Source organism: Suillus subalutaceus (assembly GCF_016647625.1).
Source record: "Suillus subalutaceus strain FC151 chromosome Unknown DFJ58scaffold_187, whole genome shotgun sequence".
Taxonomy (NCBI): Eukaryota; Fungi; Basidiomycota; class Agaricomycetes; order Boletales; family Suillaceae; genus Suillus; species Suillus subalutaceus.
Genome location: NW_024540436.1, coordinates 1 through 25,325, shown reverse-complemented (window position 1 = coordinate 25,325; position 25,325 = coordinate 1). Strand labels below are relative to the sequence as shown.

Genomic DNA, 25,325 nt, shown 5'->3' with positions numbered 1-25,325 from the left:
CTGACCATCGCGCAAAGAACTGTCGCCCTCGCATGCCTGACCTGGATGAGCTCGAGACTTTGCGTCGTCGCGCTACTACTCAAGATTCAGCTCAATCTTCTTCTGAAGAGGAGGTTGTAGTACCACGCAAGAGAACGCGGATGATCAAAGCAACTGCGCAGAACATTCGCTTCTATCCTCCTTCTTGGAAGGATTTACTAGAGGCCGCAAAGAAGAAATCACGCCTAGGCTTGCTCACTAGCACAGCGTCAAAGCGCAGTGATTTTCTCAAAACCAAGGGTATTGAATATCTCTTAGAAACACTCGAAGACTTTGGATCCCAGGGTGTTGGTGTTGACGACGGATACTGGGATGAATATAAATCTGATATGGCAGTCCTGGTATTTGTGTTCTTACTCTGTCGGATCACGCTAACAATTATTTTAGCTATGGGACGATCGCGCTACTATGCGTTCCGAAATGAAAAAGGCTGCGCGTCCGATTGTTCTGGCACATTACGAAATTCTTCCACCCGATGTTGACGACGAGAACGACTATGAGCGGGAGGTGCGTGACAACGTCAAAACATTGTTGCAGAATGGTGCTTTCCTACGGGATGGAGTAGATGCACAGGCAGGTTAATGAGAAATAGCCCCGCACTTACTGACTCACGCGGTGTGTATTAGGGCAGGACCAATAATCTTGCAAACGAGGCCCTGGGCAGCTTTTGTATGTCCTATTTTTACAAGGGTGAGAACGCGCTCGCGAAGTCATTTCCAGACTTGTTCGCCGATGCTGTCCCCGAAGGTGCCGTTGCACTTGCAGCGACTGCGGTATGTGATCTCAGGCTCGGATAATCGTCTTCGCTCATTCATCTCTAACTAGCTTGCTGCCGCTATCGACGAGTACAAGACCGGTACTTACAAGCAAATGAAATTCGTCGCCAATTTATATCAACCCATCTACGACAGCGTCATTCAGCTCTACCATGATGTGCAGAAGGACCACTATCATGCAAAGAAATGCCGGGCCGCCAGAAAGAAATGGGCTCGTACTGCAGGGTATTGTGAAGCTTTTTTTATCATTTGTATCATTTTCTGACGGCTATGCAGAATCCTGACTCGCGATGATCCAAACAGGCGCCATGACTGGGGCTTGAAACTCCAACTGGACTGATCGTGTTTTTAGCATTTTTGTAGGATACCTGATTGTAGTATGACGCAATGACATCATGATTTGTTTGGTTTCAATTACTGTGCACTTTCTGTAGTGATGCTGTGAGCATTCTGCAGTATTCCTGTCTGGCCTACCCAATGCTCTGTATTGTTTTGCTCAGTGTAGCTAACACTCTGTACCGCTCTGTGCAGCTCTGTACAGTATCATACATTACACTGTACGACTCTGTACAGAGCTGCACAGAGAGAACCCTCTCTGTGGGCTCTGTGGCTCTGTCCAGCACTGTCCAGGGTTGTACAGAGGACCCTGGGTTTGTTGATGGAGACGACATACCGAGCTTTCGGCAACATTTGCCCGGCTGGATCTGGAGGCTCCTGGAGGAGAATCTAGCCTATGGTCTTCACTCATCACGAGTGGTCGTAGGTCAGTGTGAGCGAAACGGTGGGGAACAATGAGAAGCGTGTGAGAAGGGAATGGGCGTCTGATCCTTTCAAGGCAGAGCCCGGGCCAAACATTATTTAAAAGCACGGTCAACACGTTGACTTCGATCACCACTAGAGTCACACAATTCCCATCAGTTCATAGCAGCAGGTTATTGTGTGTGCATCACAGTGCAATGAAGAGGACACAAAGTCAAGAGAGCTCGGTCTCCAGAATAGAATTATACAGGCCGCAGCTCTGGTGTTGTCAAAGTGTGTTAGTAAGTTGGCTATGGCAAGCCTGCATATTAATGTGGTGGAATTCAAAGTGTTGTTCCGACTGTACTTCGAGCACACAATGAGACCAGTGCATGGGATGAAATAGTAATGGTGCTGGTAGACACTGCAAGCAATGAAATCATGAGCTCATAGTAACGATTCAAACATGAATGCATGACGCGTGAGAAGGAACGTGGAAGAAGGACTGATCCGGCCAGGTGAAATTGACACGGCTTATGCGAGGCGGCTCCGTCACAGATTATGTTCAAACACTATCTTATGTCGCTCGAAATGAATTCCAAACACTTTGTATCCTCGTTAATGATCAACATATGCAGTGGCACTCCAAAAAATCATTTCTCCACCCTCAACTCCTATGGCCTAGAGCAGAACCGGTATCGCGCTGTTGGAAATCTATATATACCATGTCCATCGTGAGTGCTTTGAGATACAGAGTGCACTTATTTTAACCATACTCTAGGAATTAATTAAATATATATTCAATTTTTTCTATCCCAGCGAGAGAGGGGATCAAAATCGTCCAGAGACTCAGACATCAGTTTCCCTGTTGCGACATACTGTGACTAGTGTGGAGTCAGTTTCGAATCTATACCCTCCTTGACAACCTCAGCGCTCCTCGTTTCGCGAACTTCAGGCTGCAACTGCCATGCATAGCATTCCCCATCACAGAAATCAGACAAAGGAATGATCAAGGTCACGAGACATGTTTCACCTACAATGTCAAAGCGGACGGGCTTCAAGACTTGTTGATCAATACGGAAGATAGACTGTTTCAATTTTCACGGGCAGGGCCCACGCAGCAGACATTCCTGCTTGTCCGCCCGTGGAATCGTTGTGACCTCGGGCTGCCTGACTTTGCTGACGATGAGGCTATGGCGGCTTGTTCTTCGCGGTTGTCTACTCCCTTGTCTTTGCGGCCTACACCCTCGTCTATTCCCTCGTTCACGCCCTCGTCTCTGCTAGAGCTGGGCCGATCTCCTAAACAATATGAATCAGTTGAATTGGAGTCGCACTCACGAGCGTTGAGGTTGATCGTTCGACTTGGACAACCTTTTGGCGCACTCCTGCTAGCACAGCAGCGTGGTGGGGAGTACAAGAGAATCGCCTCTGATTGCGATATCACTGCACAAGTCAAGGACATGACTGCTAGTCGTAACATGATGGACGTCAGAACACTAGAAATATTGTAGCTGCATTATCGGGGGGCCTCCAACGCATTTTTATTCATTACTTACATGCGCAGAACAATATCCCTGGACAATTGAATTTCTCAACGCTCGCTCTCGCAACATTCTATCGTCATGGCACGAAGGGAGAGACAGGATCCCTATTTGACTCCGTTCAACTACTCCGTCTTCCCAGAGGAGCCTAGAGATCGCAAGTGGAAGGAGCAGATCGCGACAGGACACAGGGGGTCCAGTAGACTATAATGTAAAGTCCTTCATAGAGTTTACTCTCAAATAGGACAGAAATTGGAACTAAAAAAAAGAGGAGCAGATCATGGCAGAGTGGAGTTGACCGACGAGCAGATTCCATGTGCTGCTATCAGGTCCCGTTTTACCAAGAAAGTTGATTTGGAAGAGCCTCTCACTATAATGTGTCAGTAGTGTTGTCGCTCTTGTGACTCTTTTTATATTGATACGCTCAAGTAACACTCATATCTTAATTCTCCGCCTTCTTAAGCGCTTCAATTCAGGTGGTCGGGCATGCTCTGACGCTGGTGAGTTGAATCGATTTGTTGACGGTCGACCACTTCACAACACGCTACCCTACTGGTTAGTCTCTGTGCAAAACTCATCAGTGGCTATATTTATTCCACTACGGAAGACTCGAATGGCTATGTCCCGAGACCAACGACCTATCCAATGCAAGGCTACATCCACGTATTTTTGCAGTCGAGTCAATCGGTATGGGAAGCCCGGAACGATGACGCATGGTGAATTTGTTTATGTTCTACCCCGGTCATACATCAGCTTCGCAGCAGTTGTCCTAGACGGCGAGTCTCGGCTGACGGTGTATACACGATAGTGCTCACATCACTCTTGATCCTCCAAACTCTAGCAATGAAGCTTAATATTTCTTGGACCTCAGCGCTTAGCGTCAGAAATATTCTAAGGTTGGAACGCTCAAGTCAAATTTAAAGGTAAGTAAGCTTAATTAAGGCTTCGACAAAAAGGCTGAGTGAAAGTGATTGTTACTCGCATGTCTACATGTTTGGTGAGAGGAGGGAGAAAGCCATCGATGAGCGTGTACATGAGAATGGTTGAGACTATGGCCAGGTGATCTCCGTGTCGGCTCGATACAATATTAATATTGACTGTTCACGCTTCCGTTAGCGTCCAAAACGAAACTGCAAAGAAAAGCAGCCAACGAAGAAAGGTGAATCCTACATGATATGAAACATTTTGGGCTATCTAGACACACCACCAAGATGGGATGACTTGCGCACGAAATGTGCAATAAAATGAGGCTTGACGACATAGCATTGAAACCAACCTGAGATCAAGGAAGTGGTGAAATCAAATATGCAGATTCTCGGCGTGAACAAAGAGATTAGAAAAAAGAACCAGATTCAAAGATGAGATAGGTGTCCATATGCTGTAGTGTTAGCGCCCATCTGCATACGGGGGAGATGCACAACAGAGAAAAAGAATGAAACGGGTCCGCAATGGAAGGGGGCGTGGTTGCTTCCTTGCTGCGGTAGTACGGGCATCAATAGCAGTAGGTGTTGCGGACGTGGAGGGGGTGGCAGGCCGAGTCTGCGATGATGACGCCTGAGCCTGGGGTTGACCTTGTGATTGACCTTGCTGGTGCTGTGTTTGTGGCGATGTAGCATGGCCTTGCGATTGACTTTCCTGCAGCTGTGTTGGTTGTACATTGCCACCGGCATGTTGAGGGGATGCGCAGCAGAGAAAAAGCACGAGATGAGACAACAATCGTACGAGTCGCGAATGCGCAGGTCTTGCACGTAGTGCGGTAGTACCTGGAGTAGGAGGTGTGCCGGCGGTCGAGGCATCGGAGGGTTGAGTTTCTGATGATAACACCTCGGCTTGGTTGTGCGATTGAGTTTGCTGTTGTTGTGCTCGTTTTTCCTTGTCATGTATTGGCCGGCGAGCAACAAACAGTGGCTGACAAGAAATCGTTAAACCACGGCAATTAGATATACTTCAGAAGAAAAACATACTTTTTTGTCCCGTACTGCAGAGACTTCAACAATAGGAGGACTACGAGAGAATATGGACTGCGTTGGGCGTTGCTGGAGTTCAATTGCTCCATCGGTATCAAAGCGAGAGTGGCGGAAGAGCGATGAAAAGCGTTCTAGAAGGGATGCCAGAGTACTGTGAGGGTGTTGTGCAGGAGAACGAGGATGGGTACCGCGTGTTGCAGAGGACTGAAAGTACAGAGGTAAGAACAAGAACTGGTCAAAAATACAGATAACTCACCTGGGCACTATTTTGTACCCCGTCGAAAAATGCTTGTGGTATTTGACGGGCTTGAATAGGTGGACGTCGTGTAGCATCGTTCTAGAGCGATAACCTTGAGGTGGCTGAAAAGATTGAGGAATAAGTCACGTACATTCATTAACGACATTCGAATCGGGACCTGCGAGTGGGATGTTAGTGTATTTTTTACCCAAGGACCATGAGATTTACATTAGGAATAGACGGGAGGAGGTCTTCAAGGCCAGCTTTTTTGAGGATGGCGTGAACATCCCATATATACGCGTTATTGTTTCCACAACCAGTGATTAGCACCTTTCCATCAGAGGAAAGGGCTACAGAAGGCAAATCCTGCTCGTGCTGGAGAGGTGGTCCGACTTGGAGGTTGGCGTCGAGATTCCATAGACGCGCTGTTTTATCGATTGATGTACTTGCAAGGAAGCGGTTGTTCCGAGATAAGGAGATGGCGGAGACATAGTGCTCGTGACCTTCAAGGGTGGCGATCTGCTGCCAAGTGGCAGTGTCGAATATCCTAATCGGGCCATATGAACCGGAGATAAGCTTCTTCCCATCCGACGTCCATGCCAAGCTGCAAACTGTGATGTCGTGTTTGAGTGTGTTAAGACGCTCGCCCGTCTCCGCATCCCAGATTTTTACAGCTGTGTCCTCTTTAATAGATTTGTCTCCGCCCGTCGCAAGTTTTGACGAGTCAGGCGAGTACATCACCGCATACACCCATGTGTGCCCGGTTTTGATTGTCAGGACAGTTTTGCCGCTGTTGACATCCCTGACTCTTGCCATACCATCCCAGGATCCACTCGCTATTCGCTCACCATTTGCACTCCAGCACAATGCGCGCACAACATGGGTGTGTCCGGTCCATTTCGAAATGACCTTCCTCGTCTTGACGTCCCACAGCCTCACATCGTAATCACCGCCTGCACTTGCAATTGTCTGACCATTTGGAGACAATGCCATAGACCACATTGTGTTTTCCCCGTCCCACCAGTCTTCACCTATCTGTGCACCGCTCTCTAGGTCCCATAGTCGGAGTGAGCTGTCCCACGAACATGTGACGATGTGTCGTTTGCCAGGCAAGTGTACAACACCATTCACCCACTTGGTATGACCTCGAATCGTCTGGCGCGGCGTGATCGCTGCCATCTTACTGGTGGATGAAGACATAGTTAGTGCTCGGAGGCTCAACTATGGCAGATTGCGGACTGTATATACGAGAGAAGCCTGCCGGGATCTTGGAAACCGACCACGTTTTGTGGCAACGGCAATGGTTGCTGGTGGATGCGTCCAGGGGCCTATCTTTTGCCCCTTCAATTTGATACTTATCAGAACCACACAAGCCATTGCTTATGAGACAATATGCTCACTGAATTCAGTCCTCACCAACAAGACGGATAACATATGCAGGTGCTGCGAAATTCGAGAATGCGCAAGAGATCTTTATGGATATCCGAAGTCGCTGGTAAACAAGTCGTCAGCTTTTACTGACAGATGAGCCTAGAGATCCACTCACTGGAAGTACCTTTCAGACGAGTCGATCAACAGAGATCAATGGATGTCTGGTTGGGAGTTGAGGAATTTGGGCGGTTATTCCATTCCACTTCTAAAGCTGTATCCCATGCGTTATCCTCGTATTCGCTTCACAGAAATGAACTTGCTGTGTAGACAAAGCGCTAATGTTTGCGACCGGCGCTATGCGCGTCTTCCTATACATAAGATCCATATTGATGGTTATGACAATCATTTGACAGCATCCTGCGCTCCCTCCTCACTCCGCACGTTTCTCCCGACCTATGTTCGAACTTCAGCATACACCGGACGTTCCCAACGAGGTCATTTTGACTGAGTATGAGAAGGTATGATAAGCTGATAGGTGAGTGATCATGCATGTCAAGGGTGGTCGTCCGAATAGTACCGCCCGAACCTCCTGCATCCAGCAAGACGTCCAGGTCACTCAAGTGGAGGGTAAAATATACTGAATCGCAGCCAACCAAGGCCGTCAGGCTGAATCCCGGGAAGGAGTAGTGTTCGAGTCAAACTGAATGCAGTTATTCCTTTAGTCCCTGTGCAGAAGCAATCAGCAGCTATATTTATTCCTCTCCAGCAGACTCGAGTGGCTATATCCCGAAAATAATGATCTATCCGCTGTGAGACTACATCCGTGCATTTTCGCATTCAAGTCAGTCAATATGGAAAGCCCAAGGTTCATACCTTGGATTTTTCGGCTGCTCGTTGCTAATGTTATCCCAGAATTGTTCCTTTCCTTCATGACATTGCCTAAAATTGGAGGCGCAGCGTCATCACCTGCTTGGAGCTTCGACATTTTACACGTGAGGAGATCTTCGCAGTTGGCGGCGCTGCGTTTCAAGTACATGGAAGGGTTGCTCTTCAAAATTCACTCTCTCGGTTTGTACCTTTGCTTGGTTTAATACCTGTTCGGGCGCTGTTCAGGTTAAATCAATTGCTTTAAACTCTCTGCGGCAAGTAAATGGTGAAGTCAGCACCCGGATATATCGCATTCTGGCATGTCTGGTGAGACCAGTGCCACATTCCGCTCAACACCGCGGTACTAAGCCACCCCAGAAAGAAGCTGTTGATTTTCTTTCCTTTTTTTTTCACTTTGATAACGTTAAGCAAAGAGCCCTCCATCGACTCCCTTGCCTAGTGCCAATATGTTTTTCAATCCCTTCCGGTCGTCGTCAGACAAGGAGAAGCAAAAAGCACGTCAACTGCAACCCAAAGCCTAAAAACTTGTCTCGGACAGGCTACCTACATGTGTTTTCTACAATTCCGTTGCGTGGACGCTATGCAAAATGAGATGGACATAATGAATCCCACCGTCGTCTTCTTCCTTCGGAACGAACAGATCTTTCAACCTTGTTTCCTTCTGATGTTGTCCTGCCATGGACGTTTGGGCGGGAGTCGGAAGAGAATGGTTTCGATCAATATATTATTTGCCACTACACGTCATACACAGCGAACATACTAGGCGTCTCTGCAAATCTATGATGATGTTATACTAGGAAGTGTGATGCACATTCAGGATCTTACCCTCAACATATTACGCCATAGAAGACAAGTCAAGAGTGGGATAGCAAGTCCTGTTCATACCTATTTGCCACTACACGTCATACACAGCGAACATACTAGGCGTCTCTGCAAATCTATGATGATGTTATACTAGGAAGTGTGATGCACATTCAGGATCTTACCCTCAACATATTACGCCATAGAAGACAAGTCAAGAGTGGGATAGCAAGTCCTGTTCATACCCAATCACCCTGGCAACTCTCTCGACCAACGGACGATCCTGAGGTGCATCTGACCAACATTCCTCAATGAAATTCCAGTATTTGTCAGAGAATGCAGGATAACGTGATCGCAAAGGCTTGACACCATTGCCTATGCGTTGAATGACCGCAGCTTCACTTAGATAATAGTAGGGAGGTCTGCAGGTCAGGACCTAAAACTAACTATATCAGTGGGGAGGGTGAAAATTTCCGAGATGTACCTGTAGCATGATACCGCCAAAAGAATAGACATCACTGCACGTGCTTGGTCGTATTGGAAATTCATCGTCCGGCTCTCCAAGTAGCTCTGGAGCCAGCCACCGAAAGTTTCCGTGGAAAGTCGAGGTCCAGGAAGCCAGAGAGACGCTCAAGACTTCAGAGTACACAAGGGACAGACCGAAGTCAGCGAGGCAAGCTGTGCCATCGCCATGAATAAGCACATTCGGCTGGATGTCATAATATCAATATCTGAATCAACGTGAAATCATCGAAGAGCGCCCAACTTACGCCAGTTAAGTCGCCGTGAATGACGTTGTTCGTATGAACTGTCAAAGAAGAATTATGGATCTAGCTGGAAGAATCGACACTCAAGTCTAGTACGAACGGTAGTGCAGGCCTTCAGTAATATCTCGGAGCTATAATCGCTGCTAGTCAGTCATCTACGATGTATATCACAAGACTTACAATCTGGAATCGTCTGACCATGGTGAGGTGAGCATCTTCCCGCTCCAAATAGGTTGTCAGATTACCATTCTCTGCCCAGGGGCTGACTATTGCCATGAACAAGCCAAAGCCGTATGTGTAGCCATACACAGACAGAATATTGTGATGTTTGAGTCTTGCGCAGATTCTTATTTCACGGCGTATCCTCTGTAAAACAGTTGGCGTAATTAATAAACAGACTTTCATCAATGTACCCACTTTGGTCTTTTTTTCCATCGCTTCCCCAAGTTGATCAGAGGCGTACACAAGCAATGATTTCACTGCAACCTGCCGTATTGTCAACTTCGCACAAGTAGGTAGAAACAATATTGCACGAACCGCGATCGGTCCCCGATCCGTTTGATAAGTACATTTCCATATCTCTCCAAATCCGCCACGGGCAACAGGATAGTCTCCAGTCTTGGTAATAGACTCTGTGAGGTCTTGGAGCATCGCAGGGGAAACTGATGAATGGGACTGAAAGTGACTAACTATAGTCGTGACAGTAAGTAGTAGAGATACTTACATCTGGCGCAAATGGCAGCTGCAGAGCATCACATCCTTGTTTCTGTAAAAGGAGGTGAGTAGTCAGAGATGATTTTCGCACCGATCTCGCAGTAAACTCACTGTCTAGAGGTGAAAATAATATCAACTATCTGCGATTGATTTGGCACCCTAGAAACGAGAATGGGAAAACGAGCCTAGACAGGGCTCACATCAAGTGGGTCAACATCCTCGTCGCTCTCTTCGTCTTGGTGTCTCCTTGGGTCCTCTACTTCTTTGGTCTCGGGTGGCGTTTCAGGCGTCTGGGCGAGAACCTGAGTGAGAACCAATATGGAAAGATGCGAGGGAGATGGCCAACATCAAAGAATGTGTTCGCCGAGAAACTGTTAGGACCCTCTGGAATATGAACCTGCGCACAGTGATGGTATGTCAACCATGCAGTGCTAACTTGTACTGAAGAAGAAATACATACATTTGATTCGGAAGGAGGTAGATAAGTATCCTGATATGATGAATGTCTGAGGTGCAATGCAAGACAAGGAGGAAATGAATGCTAACAACAATGAGACGCTGTTGCATGTGGTCGTCTCTCTCGTTTAGCCTCTCCTGCACTTTGTGTTGCTCGAGAATCCTTCTGATGGGCCAGAGAAAAACCTTTCCGTCATAATCTCCGCTTGCAAGCAGTGTTCTATTGGGGGAAATGGCAACACATAAAGCCCAGGCGGTGTGCTGGAGTTCCAGTGATATCTGTTGGTGTGTCTTTGTACTCCATAGGCGCACAGTGTTGTTGAGCGATGCAGTGGCAATGAAGGAGCCATCAGAAGCGATGGCGAGTGAGCGAATCGAGTCAATGTGGCCGGTACAAGGCGGGCCAATCTGGTCTCCATTCAACGAATTCCAGAACTTGACCGTTTTGTCCTCTGACGCAGAAACAAGTTGTTGACCATCAGGTGACCACACAACACTTTGAACCGACAATTGATGAGCGTCGATCTTGAGAAGAAGCTCAGCGTTAGTATGAGTGTTCCAAACCCATATCGTACACATCGATCCAGAGGCTAATTTCAGGCCATCTGGGCTGAAAGCTACATTCCAGACCCAATCACGATGACTGAGTGTCTCGAGGATTGTGCCAGTCTCTGCATCCCATACAACAACCGTGCAGTCACCCGAACCACTGGCGAGTCTCTTTCCATCGGGAGAAAAGCACACCGATAGAACCCAGTCTGTATGCTTCACCAGTGGATCTAGTACCTTCTGCTTGCTCTTGATGTTCCAGATGATAACTGTCATGTCCGCTCCTCCGCTAGCAATGCGTGTGTCATCAGGTGATATGGCGACTGACAATACGCTGCTCTGGTGTCCCTCGAATGGCTCTTCCACAAATGTTTCCTTCCGTACATCCCAGATCCGCAGAGTCTTATCGTCTGAACCAGTGATGATCCATTCACCGTCATTAAAGAATGCAGCTGCCCTAACCATGTCGGTGTGCGCCTGCATCGTTGAGGAAATTGTCGGTCTCCTGTTGGTAGTTAGATATACATGTCTCGTTAGAATCAACGACTACTTACATGTTCGAACCTCGTAGGCACTTGATAGGCCTAGACCGCTTGGTGACTGATTTGATGAGAGGGACTTTGAGAATCTAGTAAATTATCACGAGTCTACTGCCCTGATTTCGGAAGCAGGTCCGGCGTAATGTTAAGTGCCCGGTGCAAATGTCTAGATTCGTGCCAGATGCGTCCCAGATGCTAACACTACGGGGTTATCGATATTTAGGAGTGGTTTATATGCTGTACAAAATGCAAAGAAAATATTTGAAGTATAAACTAACATAATGATGGGTACATAACTTCAAATTTTGGCAGTGTTTTGTGTGAAATCTAAAATATGAAGCATCGGCAACTATTTTCTTAGGAAGCAACCAAACCAATACAGCAACCACGAACACTAACACCCATTCACCCTCCAATACAATGGCACCACGTATACACTATGTCCCCAGAGGATCTCCTACACCACGCCAAACACGTCAACACCAGCCATTGACCCCAGAAGAATGGGACACACTGAGGAAACGTGTTGAGGAGATGCCACACCACCAAGACAACGCAGCAGGAAGAGCAGCTTACGATGAACAGTTGAAACAATGGTTCACCATGAATGGCCAAGACGGTAGGGTCACAGAAGAAACTCCATTCCCATTACGACCAGGCAGCGCTATGATATGCTCAGGGGAATGCTTCCGGTGCGGAGCGCATGGCCACATCGCAGCAGAATGCCCAACCCCAGAGGCATCACAGCTGTCCCTGCAGGAGAAAATCTGGCGCAGCATCATGGCTCGCTCGTTAGGGAACTTCAATCAAGGACAAGCCGTACAAATTGCCCTAGTGTTCGAGGATGAGTATACACAGCAATGGGAGCAGGGAAAAGGTCAAGGGTTGTCGGCTTAGAGGACAGCCAGACAACCCAACTAGACACCCTACCTCAATCAGTTGAACATTCTGTCCTCGCATGTGCAGAGGCAGCATGTGAGGACCAGCCCAGTAGCCCTGTTGAAAACACGTTATGCACGCAGTCTACCATTGTATCAGCGCCAGAACAATGTGAAATCATTGACTTGTATTCGACGGAGGAGGTGAAAAGCAACGCACCAGGAAACCAGTCCTGCAGACCCTTCCTACAGTACATCTCATTTACAGGACCCAACGGCGAGACCAACAGAGTCAAAGCTCTATTCGATGAGGGCGCAATGGTCAGCGCGATGTGTACGTCAGTGTTTGACCGCATCAAACACAGATTAGGGAATTGGGGACCGTCAAGCAAGAGACTTTGGATGGCCAATGGAACAACCATCCCATCAGAAGCAGTGTGGAGAGGCGAAATTGTGCTAGGAGGAGTCTCGGTGCAAGGCGAATTCGAGGTCTTCAGAAGTGGAGGCGGCTGGAAATTCCTATTGGGCAAACCGTTACTGCAAGCTTTCAAAGCTGTCCATGACTACGACAAGGATGAAGTGTGAGTAATGGGAAACAGAGGGACAACAACACTCCACAACCACGAAGCACACACAACCAAGATGACCGAAGTGAAGGACCACGAAGCAACAAATGTTGTTATCGGGCAAGGGTCAACACAGGGGGGAGAACATCCCCCCTTGAGGCAAGTCAATCAAGTAGAGCAGAACCTGACACCAGATTGCACTAACAAACCTGTCGAAGGAGCGGGAACAACGAAGGAGGCCAATGGGAAAACTAAGGACGAAACACCAAAGAACGATGAGAAGAAAGAGGAACGAGGAAAAGAAGAGAACGCACACAAGCAGCAAGAATGCAACCCGAGGAAGAGAACAAGCAGACGAAAAGACAGAAAAGAAACAATCATACGAGCGGGACGAGTAGCAGCAAGAAGGGTCAGAGGACGATGATATAAGGAGAAAAGGCCGAAAACACATGTTCAGCAAGCAACAGAAAGGGGGAGTGAAACACTCTCCTCGAGGGAAGTACCTCTCATGAGCGAAACAACGCAGAGCAATCAAGTAGACGCTGACACCGCTCCTGCACCAGAACCGGAAATAATGATATGCATCAATGCGGATGGAGACCCAATACCAGAAAGCCAACTCGACTCACTTCTACGTGAAATCCCAGTCGAATTCTTATGGGATGACGAAGCAATATTCACCTGCTTATCGGACCCACACAATCCACAGTGCGTAGTTTGGATAACCAAACGCGTCCAGTTCAGCAATAATCTCAGCCCAGAAGAACTAGAACACGCAAGGAAATTAGTTGGAGAATATGCTGACATATTTGCGGGCTCACTGAAGGAAGTCTTACCAGTTCCAGGAGCAGTACACAGACTCCACATCCCAGATGGCACAACCTTCAATCTACGGGTACACCAACGCCCGTTAACACCACCTCAACTGCAATTCTTACACGGCAAGATTGATGAGATGTTGGAGGTATTATTGAACATGCACCCCCGGAACTGGTCAAGTGCTGTGCCAACACAGTACTCGCTAAGAAGGCCCACGAGCAAGAAGGAATGACCCTAGAAGAACTACAACGCGCGGTAAACGAGCAGTGCTTAGCACAAGATCACCCACCAGCATTCATGCTACCAGAACGGGAAGTTGAAGACAGACCGAACAAGGCAGATATGGGAGCAGGACCGCAGAAGTGGAGGATTTGTCAAAATTTTAATGAAGTTAACAAACTCACCACGATAGCACCAATGCCACAAGGTGATATCTGTGCGAAGCAGTTACGACTTAGTGGACACAGGTACATGTCAGTTTTTGATTTTGCATCCGGATTCTATGCTGTCGAAGTCCCAGAAGAGTCGTGTCCATACACAGCATTCTACGTCGAAGGGCGAGGATACTTTTGGTACCGACAGATGCCCATGGGCCTGACTGGAGCCCCATCAACATTCGCAGAGATGATGGCCATGCACCTTCACAACTTCATTGTGGACGGAACCATGGAGTTATTTGTTGACGATGGAGCCTGTGCAGCAGACAGCTATGAGGAAATGATGGAAAAACTCAGGCGCATCTTTCAGCGATGTCGGGAACACAACCTGTCACTTTCGCCAACCAAGTGCCGGTTATTCATGACGGAAACAACATTCGCAGGTGCCACAATAGGACCAAAGGGTGTACAGCCAGACTTAGCAAAACTCACGGCAATCGTCAATTGGGAATAACCACCAGATGTGTTGAATTTAGAATCATTTTTAGGACTAACAAGTCACTTTAGGGACCTTATATAGAGCTATTCAACGAGAGAAGGGCTTACTTAGTGAAAGCAGCACCACTCACAGTCCCATACACGAAGAACAGCTACCGACGAATTCTATGGAGCTTCAAGCTGCAGGATCTATGGGTAGATAAACACACCACGGCTTTTCTAGACCTCAAAGCAGTGTTAGTCTTGAAACCGATCTTGCAAGCCCCAAAATACGACGGGTCAAACTTTGTTGTTACCTCAGATGGATGCGCTGAAGGATTTGCTGCAGTACTTTCACAATGTTCATGCACCAAGAGCCCATTGGGGAAATGGGCGGAAAGACTGCATCCTATCGCCTTTGCATCAAAGCGCACATCTTCAACAGAACAGAACTACAAGCCATTTCTACTGGAGTTCGCAGCATTAAAGTTCTTGTTGGATAAGTTCTCGGACATTATATGGGGGTTTCCAGTCGAGGTTGAAACTGACTGCCAAGCACTGAAAGATGTTCTTATTAGTAACAGACTCAACACCGCACACGCACGATGGAGGGATGGCATCCTTGCACACAACATCGTCGACGTAAGGCACGTTCCCAGGAAACTCAACATAATCGCCGATGGACTCAGCCACCAGTAGGAAGGGCATCCACAAAATGTTGGACTACTGGATGGTAGTGAATGGACTGTCAGTGAAGACTGGGAAGTGCAGTCAGGACTAATCAACGACTTACTACAGATATCCACAGAAGTTGAAGATCCTGTCATGTCGAGCCTACGGCAATGCTTCACGGAGGAACCAGTTTTCCTAGAGGTAATAGAGGCCATGCTGCAAGTTGATCAAGGTAAGGAGGTAAGGAACCGCAAGAAGGCACGACACAGATCTTCACAGTACATAATCAAGGAAGGTAAGCTATGGCAATTGCGAGGAGGAACGGCAGTGCGAGCACGAAGTCGAGTCGAGTGCGTTACATGTGCAGAAGCTAAAGAGTTAGCAGTCAAGCAGCATAGCGAAGGAGGGCATTGGAGACGAGATGCCATCAAAATTGCGCTAACAGACCATATTTACAGCCCAAAACTTGATGCATCGATTCTAACAGTGGAGTAGGGGACCCCTAGGGAGGAGGTCAGGTCGCAGAGGTGTTTGGCGGTGTTTGGAGCACAGCTAGAGGGTTAGATAGAGTCTCGGGAGCAGTAGCACAGCATCACTTCGTTGTAGAGTCCAGCCCACTCATAGAGAACAGCCCACTCCAACTGGTGAACAGAGCGAGAGCGTCCCAATTTTCCTTTACTTTTTTTCGAGCACAGAGCAGAGCATAGAACACAGAGCAGAGCATAGAGCACAGAGCAGAGCCAGAGTAACAAGAGTCAAACTGAGTACAGAGAACGTCATACCTCGTGTCAGAACACGAGGAAAACGCACCAAAGCATAGCCTTCATTCAGTATAAAAAACCATTTTTTCACTAAATCCCCCCAACTACAGCCAAACTGCATCCCCGATGAAACCACTGCCCAGAGACAAGAAAGGGCGCTTTATAAAGAAAAAACCCATAAACCAGAACTTTCAGACAGCACTTTCACATCGTCAGATTCATTGCCCTTAGACACCCCAGAAATCAACCAAAGAGCACTAGAACGAGAATACGAGCACGAGGAGTCAGAGCACGAGGTCATACGACAGTTAGCAGACAACGACAAAGACGATGACAAAGAATCCTTACCAGGAGCACCAGATCCATTAATAATCCTACCAAGCTTTCAGCCTCAGAAACTCGCACCAACCGTCACCCTCCCAACCATACCAAACAAATCAGTGAACACAATGACAGGTGTCCCGTTACCAGCATTGTTTCATGGGAAGGAAAATGAGAATGGGCAGAACTTTCTACAGAGCACAGAAGCATACTTTCTGGTCAACCAGATTGTAGACGAGGCTATCAAAGTCGCATTATTCGCTGCGCTGATCTCAGCAGGATCACAAGCGGACCATTGGTGGACGAACCTTGATGCACAACACAAGACCACATGGACGGCTGTCAGAACAGCCTTTGAGACAAAATGGCCGGCAATAGCAGTAGCAGGAAAGACCCAACTGGAGTATCAGAGAGAGTTATTAGCATTACGGTTGAGAGACGAAGATGTAGGAGAACGCATCACCTTAGCCGAAATCACCACCTGGTCCCATATCCACTTCCATAATCAGCTCACAACATTAGTACAAGACGCAGGCGTAGCAAACGCACCAGTCTTAATCCACCAAGTCCGAGACGCACTCCCTCGAGTCCTGCGAGACCTTACAACGCCTGCGCCACCAGACTGGAACACGTTCTTGATGGAAATAGCAAACATCAACGTAGACATTCTGCAAGACAAGGCCAAACGAGCAAAGGAGAGAAAGGAGGTAGAAAGGCAGCAGAACACATGTATCGCTCGTCTAGAGAGCAACTGGAACGACCCAGTAGAAGTCCTACGGCTGCAAATGCAGCAAGCAACACTCGGAACGAACGGCCCTACAAGAGCAATGGGATTAGCAGCACCGCAGACCAGAATGACAACAGGAAACCCTACCTCACAGCAAGCACAGGTCGCTAGAAGACAAGTATGCTACACAGCGGCCAACCAAACTCAGACGGGACAACGAGCAGCGCGCAGTATGCCACACAAGAAGAACGAGACTTCTTATGGGCACGAATCAATGAACTACCGCACCATGCAGACACAGACGCGGGACAAGCAACCTATAATGAGCAGAGAAGACAGTGGGCAGCAAGATGGGGAGAAGGAACGAGATGCACCAAGAACACACCATTCCCGCTAACACCAGGCACGGCACAAATCTGTTCAGGAGAGTGTTTCCGGTGTGGAGCACACGGACACATAAGCCCAGCATGTCAGTTACCACCAGACGCGCAATTGCCAAAGAACGAAACGATTTGGCGAGGCATATGCACTAGAACGCTCGGAGCATTCAATAGAGCAACAGCGCTACAAGTCAATTATGTGCTCAAGGAGATCTTCGCCCCAGAAGCAGTGGAGCAGGGAAAAGGCCAAGGGTCATTGGTGTAGAGGACAACCGAACGACCCAAATGGACATAGTACCTCAGGATAAGGAACAACCTGTCCTCGCATGTCAAGAGGAGACACACGAGGACAAGCACTATACCTCCGTCGAAAACGCCAGCCATACAGAGTATGTCACTATGCAGCCTCATTCTAGCAAGCAATATGATGTTGTTGAGTTGTATTTGACGGACGATGAAGAGACTTACCACAAATGTCAACCATTCCTGCAAAACGTATCATTCAAGGGAGCGCAAGGAGAAGAGATACGAATCAAGGCACTTTTCGATGAAGGTGCCATGGTCAACGCAATGTGTACAACAGCATTTGAAAAAGTAAAACACTTACTAGGAAGCTGGGGAACATCGACGAAGCGATTACGCATGGTGAACGGCACAATCATCCCCTCCAAAGCAGTATGGAGAGGCGAAGTAGAGATAGAAGGAATCAAGACACAAGGAGAGTTCGAGGTGTTCAATAGCGGAGGCGGATGGAAGTTCCTGTTTGGGAAACCGCTACTACGCGCATTCCGGGCGATACACGAATACGAAACAGACAGAGTGCACATAGCAGGAGAAGGAGGATCAAAGACAATCTACAATCAAGGTCAAGAAGGAGATGTAATAAGGGGGAAAGAGCACAACCATGCAAGAGAAGTCCATTCAGAAAATCGAAACGCATATCTAGAAACAAGCACTGACCAAAAAATAAATTTAGGAACAAATGCCCCGGTCTGTGTCACAACAGAAGACGGGGAGGAAGCAACGGTCTTCACCAGAGTAACGGACCCAAAGAACCCGAAACGAATAGCCTATATTGTGAAGGCAGTCCAATACGGGGAAGCACTTACGGAGGAAGAACGCAAACGAGTCGAAGACTTAGTGGAAAGTTACGCAGACATATTTGCATGCTCACTTTCAGAGGTCCTTCCAGTACCAGGAGCCCAGCACTGATTTAACATACCAGAGGACGCCACATTCAATCTACGTGTCCGTCAGCGAGCCCTTATGCCACCGCAAGCTCAGTTCCTACACAGCAGAATCGACGAGATGTTAGCGGCAGATATAATCGAAAAGGCACCAGCGGAGCTAGTTAAATGCTGCGCCACCACAGTATTAGCACAGAAAGCACACGAGCAAGGTGGACTCACGTTAGAGGAACTGCAACACAAGGTCAACGAGCAGTACACACAACACGGTCAACCACCAGCGTTTACACTACCAGAACGCGAAGTCCAAGAAGCACCCCCAGAAGTAACAAATGACAAGCTGCAGAAATGGAGAATTTGTCAGAACTTTAATGAAGTTAACAGACACACCATTATAGCGCCAATGCCGCAAGGGGACATACGAGCCAAGCAACTAAGGCTAAGTGGACACAAGTACGTGTCAGTATTTGACTTTGCGTCCGGATTTTACGCTGTCGAGGTCCCGGAAGAGTCCAGACCATATACAGCTTTCTACATGGAAGGACGAGGTTATTTCTGGTATAAGCGTATGCCAATGGGACTCACCGGAGCACCCACCACGTTTTGCGAAATGACAGCTAACCACCTACATGACCTAATAGCAGATACTACCATGGAAATTTTCGTGGATGATGGAGGAAGTGCAGGTGACACATTCGACAAGATGTTTGGGAAATTAGAACACATTTTCCAACGTTGTCGGGACCGGAAACTATCCTTATTACCCACAAAATGTCGACTTTTCATGACAGAAATGACATTTGCAGGAGCAACAGTAGGGCCAAGAGGAGTTCAACCGGACCTTGAGAAGTTAACAGCTATCGTAAACTGGGAATGGCCAGCAGACGCACTTAATTTAGAATCATTCTTGGGGCTACTAGTCATTTAGGGATCTGGTGCTAGGATATGTGAAAAGAGAAGGGCCACTGCGCAACTTAGTCAAAGAAGCACCGTTAACGCACCCATACACCAAGAACACGTACCGACGTATCCTGAGAAACCACAAACTCGACAACCAATGGACACCGGAGCATACTAAAGCATTTTTAGACCTGAAAGCCGCATTAGTAGAGCGCCCTATACTACAAGCACCAAAGTATGATGGGTCACCATTCATAGTAACATCCGACGGCTGCCAAGAAGGACTAGCAGCGGTGTTGTCGCAAAGAACACGCATGCAAAGACCTTCGGGAAAGTGGATAGAACGCCTGCTGCCTATAGCATTCGCATCAAAACGGACATCAACCACAGAACAGAAGTACAAACCTTTCATACTAGAGTTTGCGGCACTGAAGTTCGGATTGGATAAGTTCTCAGATATTGTTTGGGGCTTCCCGGTAGAAATCGAGACTGACTGTCAAGCTTTAAGAGACGTACTGCTAAGTGATCAGCTCAATGCAGCACACGCTCGATGGAGAGACGGAATTCTAGCGCATCACATAATAGACGTACGCCACATACCGGGTAAGCTAAACATTATAGCAGACGGCCTTAGTAGGCAATGGGAAGGACAGCCGCGAAACACAGGACTACAAGACGGAAGTACCTGGACAGTCAGCGAAGATTGGGAAGCGGAGAAAGGTCTGATCAATGACATATTAGTACTAACCTCGACGATAGATGAACAAACGGTAAGAGGTCTCCTAGAGCGTTTTGCTAATGAATTAGTATTCCTAGAAGTCATAGAAGCAATAGCACAGATCAACTTGGACAAACCGTTGAGAGACCACAAAAGAGCATACCATCGAGCATCAGAGTACCTGATTGAAAATGGGAAACTATGGAGACTACACGGAGGAACAACAGTTCGAGCCCGAAGCAGAATGGAATGCGTTACACGGGAAGAGGCGAAGCAACTAGCAACAATACAACATGAGCAGAAAGGACACTGGGGAAGAGACGCTATCAAAATAGCACTCACAGATCAAATATGTAGCCCCAAACTTGACACATCAATCATGGAAGCTATAGCAAATTGCGCTAAGTGTAAAAATTTCGGGTCACAGCATCTACACTCACTATTAGAACCTATAACATGCAGACACCCTTTCGAGCTACTCGTCGGCGACTATTTGACCGCTTCCCAAGACCCGAGGATATCACACTCTGGGTGTCTACCTTGACACGTTCTCACAGCACGTATGGGTCTTCAAATATAAGTTGTCAGGTACAGTGCGCACAACGATAAACAGTATATCGCAAATTTTCCAGAACTTCACGGCATCCGAAACATTCATGAGCGATGGAGGGAAACACTTCAATAACACAGAGGTCAAGGAATACTGCGCTAAGTGGTCATGTAAAACACACGTTGTAGCTGCTTACTCACCGTGGATCAACGGACTTGTAGAAGGCACGAACAAAATCCTATTGCACGTGCTCAAACGCCTATGCGCCCCGAACCTCGGTGAAGACGAATACGAAGCAATATCATGGGATAGTCTGCCAAAGAGCTGGCCAAAGCACCTAGAAGAAGCAGTTACAGCCTTGAACTACCGAATACTGCCAGCTTTGAAGTTCTCGCCAAAAGAACTTCTACTAGGACAAGTGATCAATACTCCAAGAACAGACATAGCTAACAGCACATCAGCATTACGTATATCAGACACCAATATTCATATGGCGTACGTGGTGCAACAATGCCTAGATGGATATGAGGCCACAGTACAACATGCGGTCAAGAGGAAAGCGGCATTCGACAAACGTGTATTATCGCGTTCACCAAGGGAAGTGATCTTTACGAAAGGACAACTGATTCAATTTTATTATAGCAGCGCACATAGTACACTCGAAGCAAAACGCAAGTTGTTGCCAAAATGGTCACCTCCGCACCGAATCACGGAGAGGTTACGAAACTCATACCGATTGGAGACCACAGAAGGAGAACCACTAACAGGAGAGTTCCACGCAAGAAGACTAAGGGCGTTTATCCCAAGAGAAGGCACAAAGTTAGAAAAAGAGCAGAAAGAAAGAGAAGCACGAACAAGGCAAGAAGAGGAAGACCGAGATGAAGAAGAGGAAAACGAAGACCGAGATGAAGAAGAAGGAGACAAGGACTTGAGCGAAGAAGACCAGCAAAAAGACGAAGAAAACCAAATAAGGTGCAGAGAGCATGAAGAAGACAACCAGGAGTAAAGGAAGCGAGAGGTTGCGACACGGTCGTCACTGTTTTAAAGGGGGGCACTTGGAGTAGGGGACCCCTAGGGAGGAGGTCAGGTCGCAGAGGTGTTTGGCGGTGTTTGGAGCACAGCTAGAGGGTTAGATAGAGTCTCGGGAGCAGTAGCACAGCATCACTTCGTTGTAGAGTCCAGCGCACTCATAGAGAACAGCCCACTCCAACAGCCATCAGCGACTGCGCAAAATGCAAGAACTTCGGTATGCCACACTTACATTCTCTAATGGAACCAATAACCCGCTGTCACCCATTCGAGCTCTTAGTCGGGGACTACCTCACGTTACCTAAAGCCAAGGGATTCCACACGGTAGGAGTGTACCTCGACACATTCTCACAACACATGTGGGCATTTAAGTACAAAACGGCCGGTACCCCGCGAAGAGCACAATAGATAGTCTGGGACACATCTTCCGGGGCTTCACCGCATCGGAAACGTTCATGTCCGATGGAGGTCGACATTTCAACAACACAGCAGTGAAAGATTTTTGCGCTAAGTGGTCCTGTAATACTCACATTGTGGCAGCTTACTCACCATGGATCAACAGTCTAGTAAGAGGGCATAAATAAGATTCTCCTTCACGTACTGAAATGGATGTGCGCACCAAATATAGGAGAGGACAATGAAACCCTCACATGGGATAATCTCCCTCTCAATTGGCCCGACCATTTGGATGACACCATCATTGCACTCAACCACTGCATACTCCCCGTGTTGAAATTTTCGCCGAAAGAGCTGTTACTAGGGCAAATTGTCAACACCCCCACGCACGGATCTTAGCAACAATGCATCAGCCACACGCATGTCGGACATAAACACGCACATGGTGTATGTGGCACAGCAGCAACTCGATGGGTATGATGCAGCAGTAAGGCATGCACTCAAGCGGAAAGCAGCGTTTGATAAAAGGGTCCTCGAACGCAAACCAGGTGAGGTTATATTCCGTCAAGGGCAACTGATCCAATTCTACCACAGCAGTCTCGATTACACATTTGTGGCCAAGCGCAAGCTAGTACCCAAATGGTCAGCACCCCATCGTATCACAGCACGTCTATGCAACTCGTACAAGATAGAAACCATCAATGGAGACGCAATATCGGGAGAGTTCCATGCCCGACGTCTACGAGCATTCATCCCAAGAGAAGGAACAAAGTTAGGCGAAGAACAGGAGAAATTAGAGGAAGAATTGGCGCAAAAAATGAACAAACCAGAGGAGGACAAAGAACCCAATGAAGAAGACGATGAAAATGACCCAGACAAAGGAGAGGACGACAGTGTCGAGGAAGATGAGGAGAACGAAGAAGGGAGATTGGGATAGCAGAAGGAAGTGAGATGGAACGAGCAAAGTCGTAGACGGCAGGAGAGCATCGAGGTCGCCACTGGTTCTTTTTCAAGCGGGGCACTTGGGGTAGGGCACCCCTAGCGCAGGGGGTTGCAGAGGCTGATTTTTGCGAGGGTTTGAGCAGCTTAGTCAGCACACAGAGACCATTCGAGACGAGACTGTAGTAGACACATCATCACTTCATCAGGATCATTGCTCAGAGCACATTGTCTGGAGCGACCACTCCATTGTCGTCATCATCATCACTATCAGGGAAGGGACGATTAGTGAATGCTTCGTCGAAGATAATGTCCCGCGAATTAAAGAGAGCACCGGTAACGGCATCCCTGCAACGCCAGGCCTTCACACCATGAGGATACCCCATGAAGATAGCTTCTCGAGAGCGGGGACCGAGCTTTTCTTGAAGCTCAATCGGGATTCGAGTGAAGCAGCGAGCACCGAAGACGCGTAAGTGTGTGAGAGTGGGTTGTGCCCCATTGAGCATCTCATATGGGGTCTTCCCTGGTGGCAGAGCACACGATTCGGACCTGTTGAACAGGTATGCTGCTGTGAGTGCGGCTTCTCCCCACAACACATGTGGCAGGCGTGCATAGTCGAGCATGGCGTACATGCGCCCTTCGATCGTTCGCATCATGCATTCCGCTTTCCCATTTTACTGATGCGCATACGGGGCTGATTGTTGGCGTATGATTCCTGCGGATTCAAGCGACGCGGTGAAGGCGTCGTTAATGAATTCTCCCCTGTTATCCGAGCGAAATACTTTCACTCGGAGACCAGACATGTTCTCCCATTTGGCACGGGTAGTTGTCCACGCACTCAATGCCTGATCTTTCGATGCTAGCAGCTGCAGGTTGAGCACGTGAGTGTGATCATTGAGGAAGATGATAAAGTACCGCTTAGAATGAGGCGTGATGACTGGGATAGGTCCGCAGACGTCGGAGTGAATGAGCTCCAGGAATTTGGATGAGCGCTCAGTCTCCGACGGATGGAATGGGAGATGGGGGTGCTTCGCCATGATGCAGGACTCACACGTCGACAGAGGGGACTCCAAATTGATTGTCATGCCCTTCGCGACCTTGTCCAGGCGTGACACTGCATTCCGTCCTAGATGACCTAGGCGTGCATGCCAGAGGTCAAGTGTGAGTGGAGCTTGGATGAACGCAGCGATTTCGGGCGTGGATGAGCTGATGGGAGGTGACTCAGTGAAGGGAATGAAGTCGAGGTCGATGGCGTATAGCTTGCCAGTTGCAGGAATGGCACCGGGAAGGTCTCCTTTATAGCCCAGCTCGCATGTCATGTTCGACTTGAAATTGACATCCCATCCCTTGGCGTTCATGCAAGAGACGGAGAGAAGGTTGAGCATTGCGTTGGGCGCGTGCAAGCAGTTAGATAACTTTACGCGTAAATGGTGTTTGCCAATCGTCATCCATCCTATACAAGTCCCATGACCAGTTGTCTCCAAAATCCCGTGATTTGCAGTGTGCACGGGCATGGATTCTTCCATTGAATACGTATGAAAGAATTTTTGGTCCTTGACGAGCGTCACAGTTGTCCCCGAGTCGAGGATCGTTGAGAAAGGGAGAGAAACGGCACACGACACTTCATCAGAGATCTCTGCGATGGACGCGAAGGAGACATCAGTGTAGAGACTGGTTAAAGTGGCAGATGTCACAATGGCTGCAATAGCAGGGGTAGGAGGAGTAGGTGCGGTCGCGATAGCAGCTGACACGGTTTCCTTCTCAGTTTTCTCCTTCTTATTGCACATCCATGGTGCCTGCCCTTCCATCCCGCCACCCTTGCCATAACAATGGTCATGGTCGTGGTCTCCCTTATTGCAACCAGGCGTGGTGCAGAATATGCCCTGGGGGTTATGCTTATGCTTATGAAGGCCAGTTATTGTGTTAATTGACGAATTCGTGGTAGACAGTGTGGCTGCATTAGCATATTCGGACCCAGGTCGTGCTGAGTGGATGCCTCGTGCATGCACATGTCATGCAGCTTCTGCCGTAACACGTGAGACGCAGCTGTCAATGGTAAAAGTAGACAGGTTGGCAGCAGTTGCAGTCATGTTCTCATCATGCATTCATTGCTCGAGCATGGATTTGAATTGTTGCCATATGGCCGTCTGAGGTAAACCCATGAGCAAGCTGTAGATTGCATCACTATCTCTGAGAGGGGCGCCTGAATCATGGAGACGCTCCCTGAGCACCGCATGTTGCCCG

The 25,325-nt window shown here is 48.1% G+C and overlaps 3 protein-coding genes across 3 annotated transcripts; all 3 read right to left on the bottom strand.

Annotated features, from left to right (window-relative positions):
* Positions 1-4,480: 4,480 nt before the first annotated feature.
* DFJ58DRAFT_864321 (WD40-repeat-containing domain protein) lies at positions 4,481-6,499 on the bottom strand (the record flags this gene model as incomplete). Its single annotated transcript, XM_041394126.1, has 5 exons — positions 4,481-5,002; positions 5,059-5,265; positions 5,318-5,398; positions 5,451-5,477; positions 5,528-6,499. The coding sequence occupies 5 exons, from the start codon at positions 6,497-6,499 to the stop codon at positions 4,481-4,483; spliced, it is 1,809 nt and encodes a 602-aa protein (XP_041237222.1).
* A 2,074-nt stretch (positions 6,500-8,573) lies between these two features.
* DFJ58DRAFT_669400 (kinase-like domain-containing protein) lies at positions 8,574-9,531 on the bottom strand (the record flags this gene model as incomplete). Its single annotated transcript, XM_041382783.1, has 5 exons — positions 8,574-8,795; positions 8,844-9,068; positions 9,130-9,167; positions 9,227-9,257; positions 9,307-9,531. The coding sequence occupies 5 exons, from the start codon at positions 9,529-9,531 to the stop codon at positions 8,574-8,576; spliced, it is 741 nt and encodes a 246-aa protein (XP_041237221.1).
* A 14,315-nt stretch (positions 9,532-23,846) lies between these two features.
* DFJ58DRAFT_846792 (uncharacterized protein) lies at positions 23,847-25,092 on the bottom strand (the record flags this gene model as incomplete). Its single annotated transcript, XM_041393360.1, has 3 exons — positions 23,847-23,947; positions 24,133-25,035; positions 25,056-25,092. 3 exons carry the CDS (start codon positions 25,090-25,092, stop codon positions 23,847-23,849), a joined length of 1,041 nt encoding a protein of 346 aa, XP_041237220.1.
* Between the last annotated feature and the right edge of the window lie 233 nt (positions 25,093-25,325).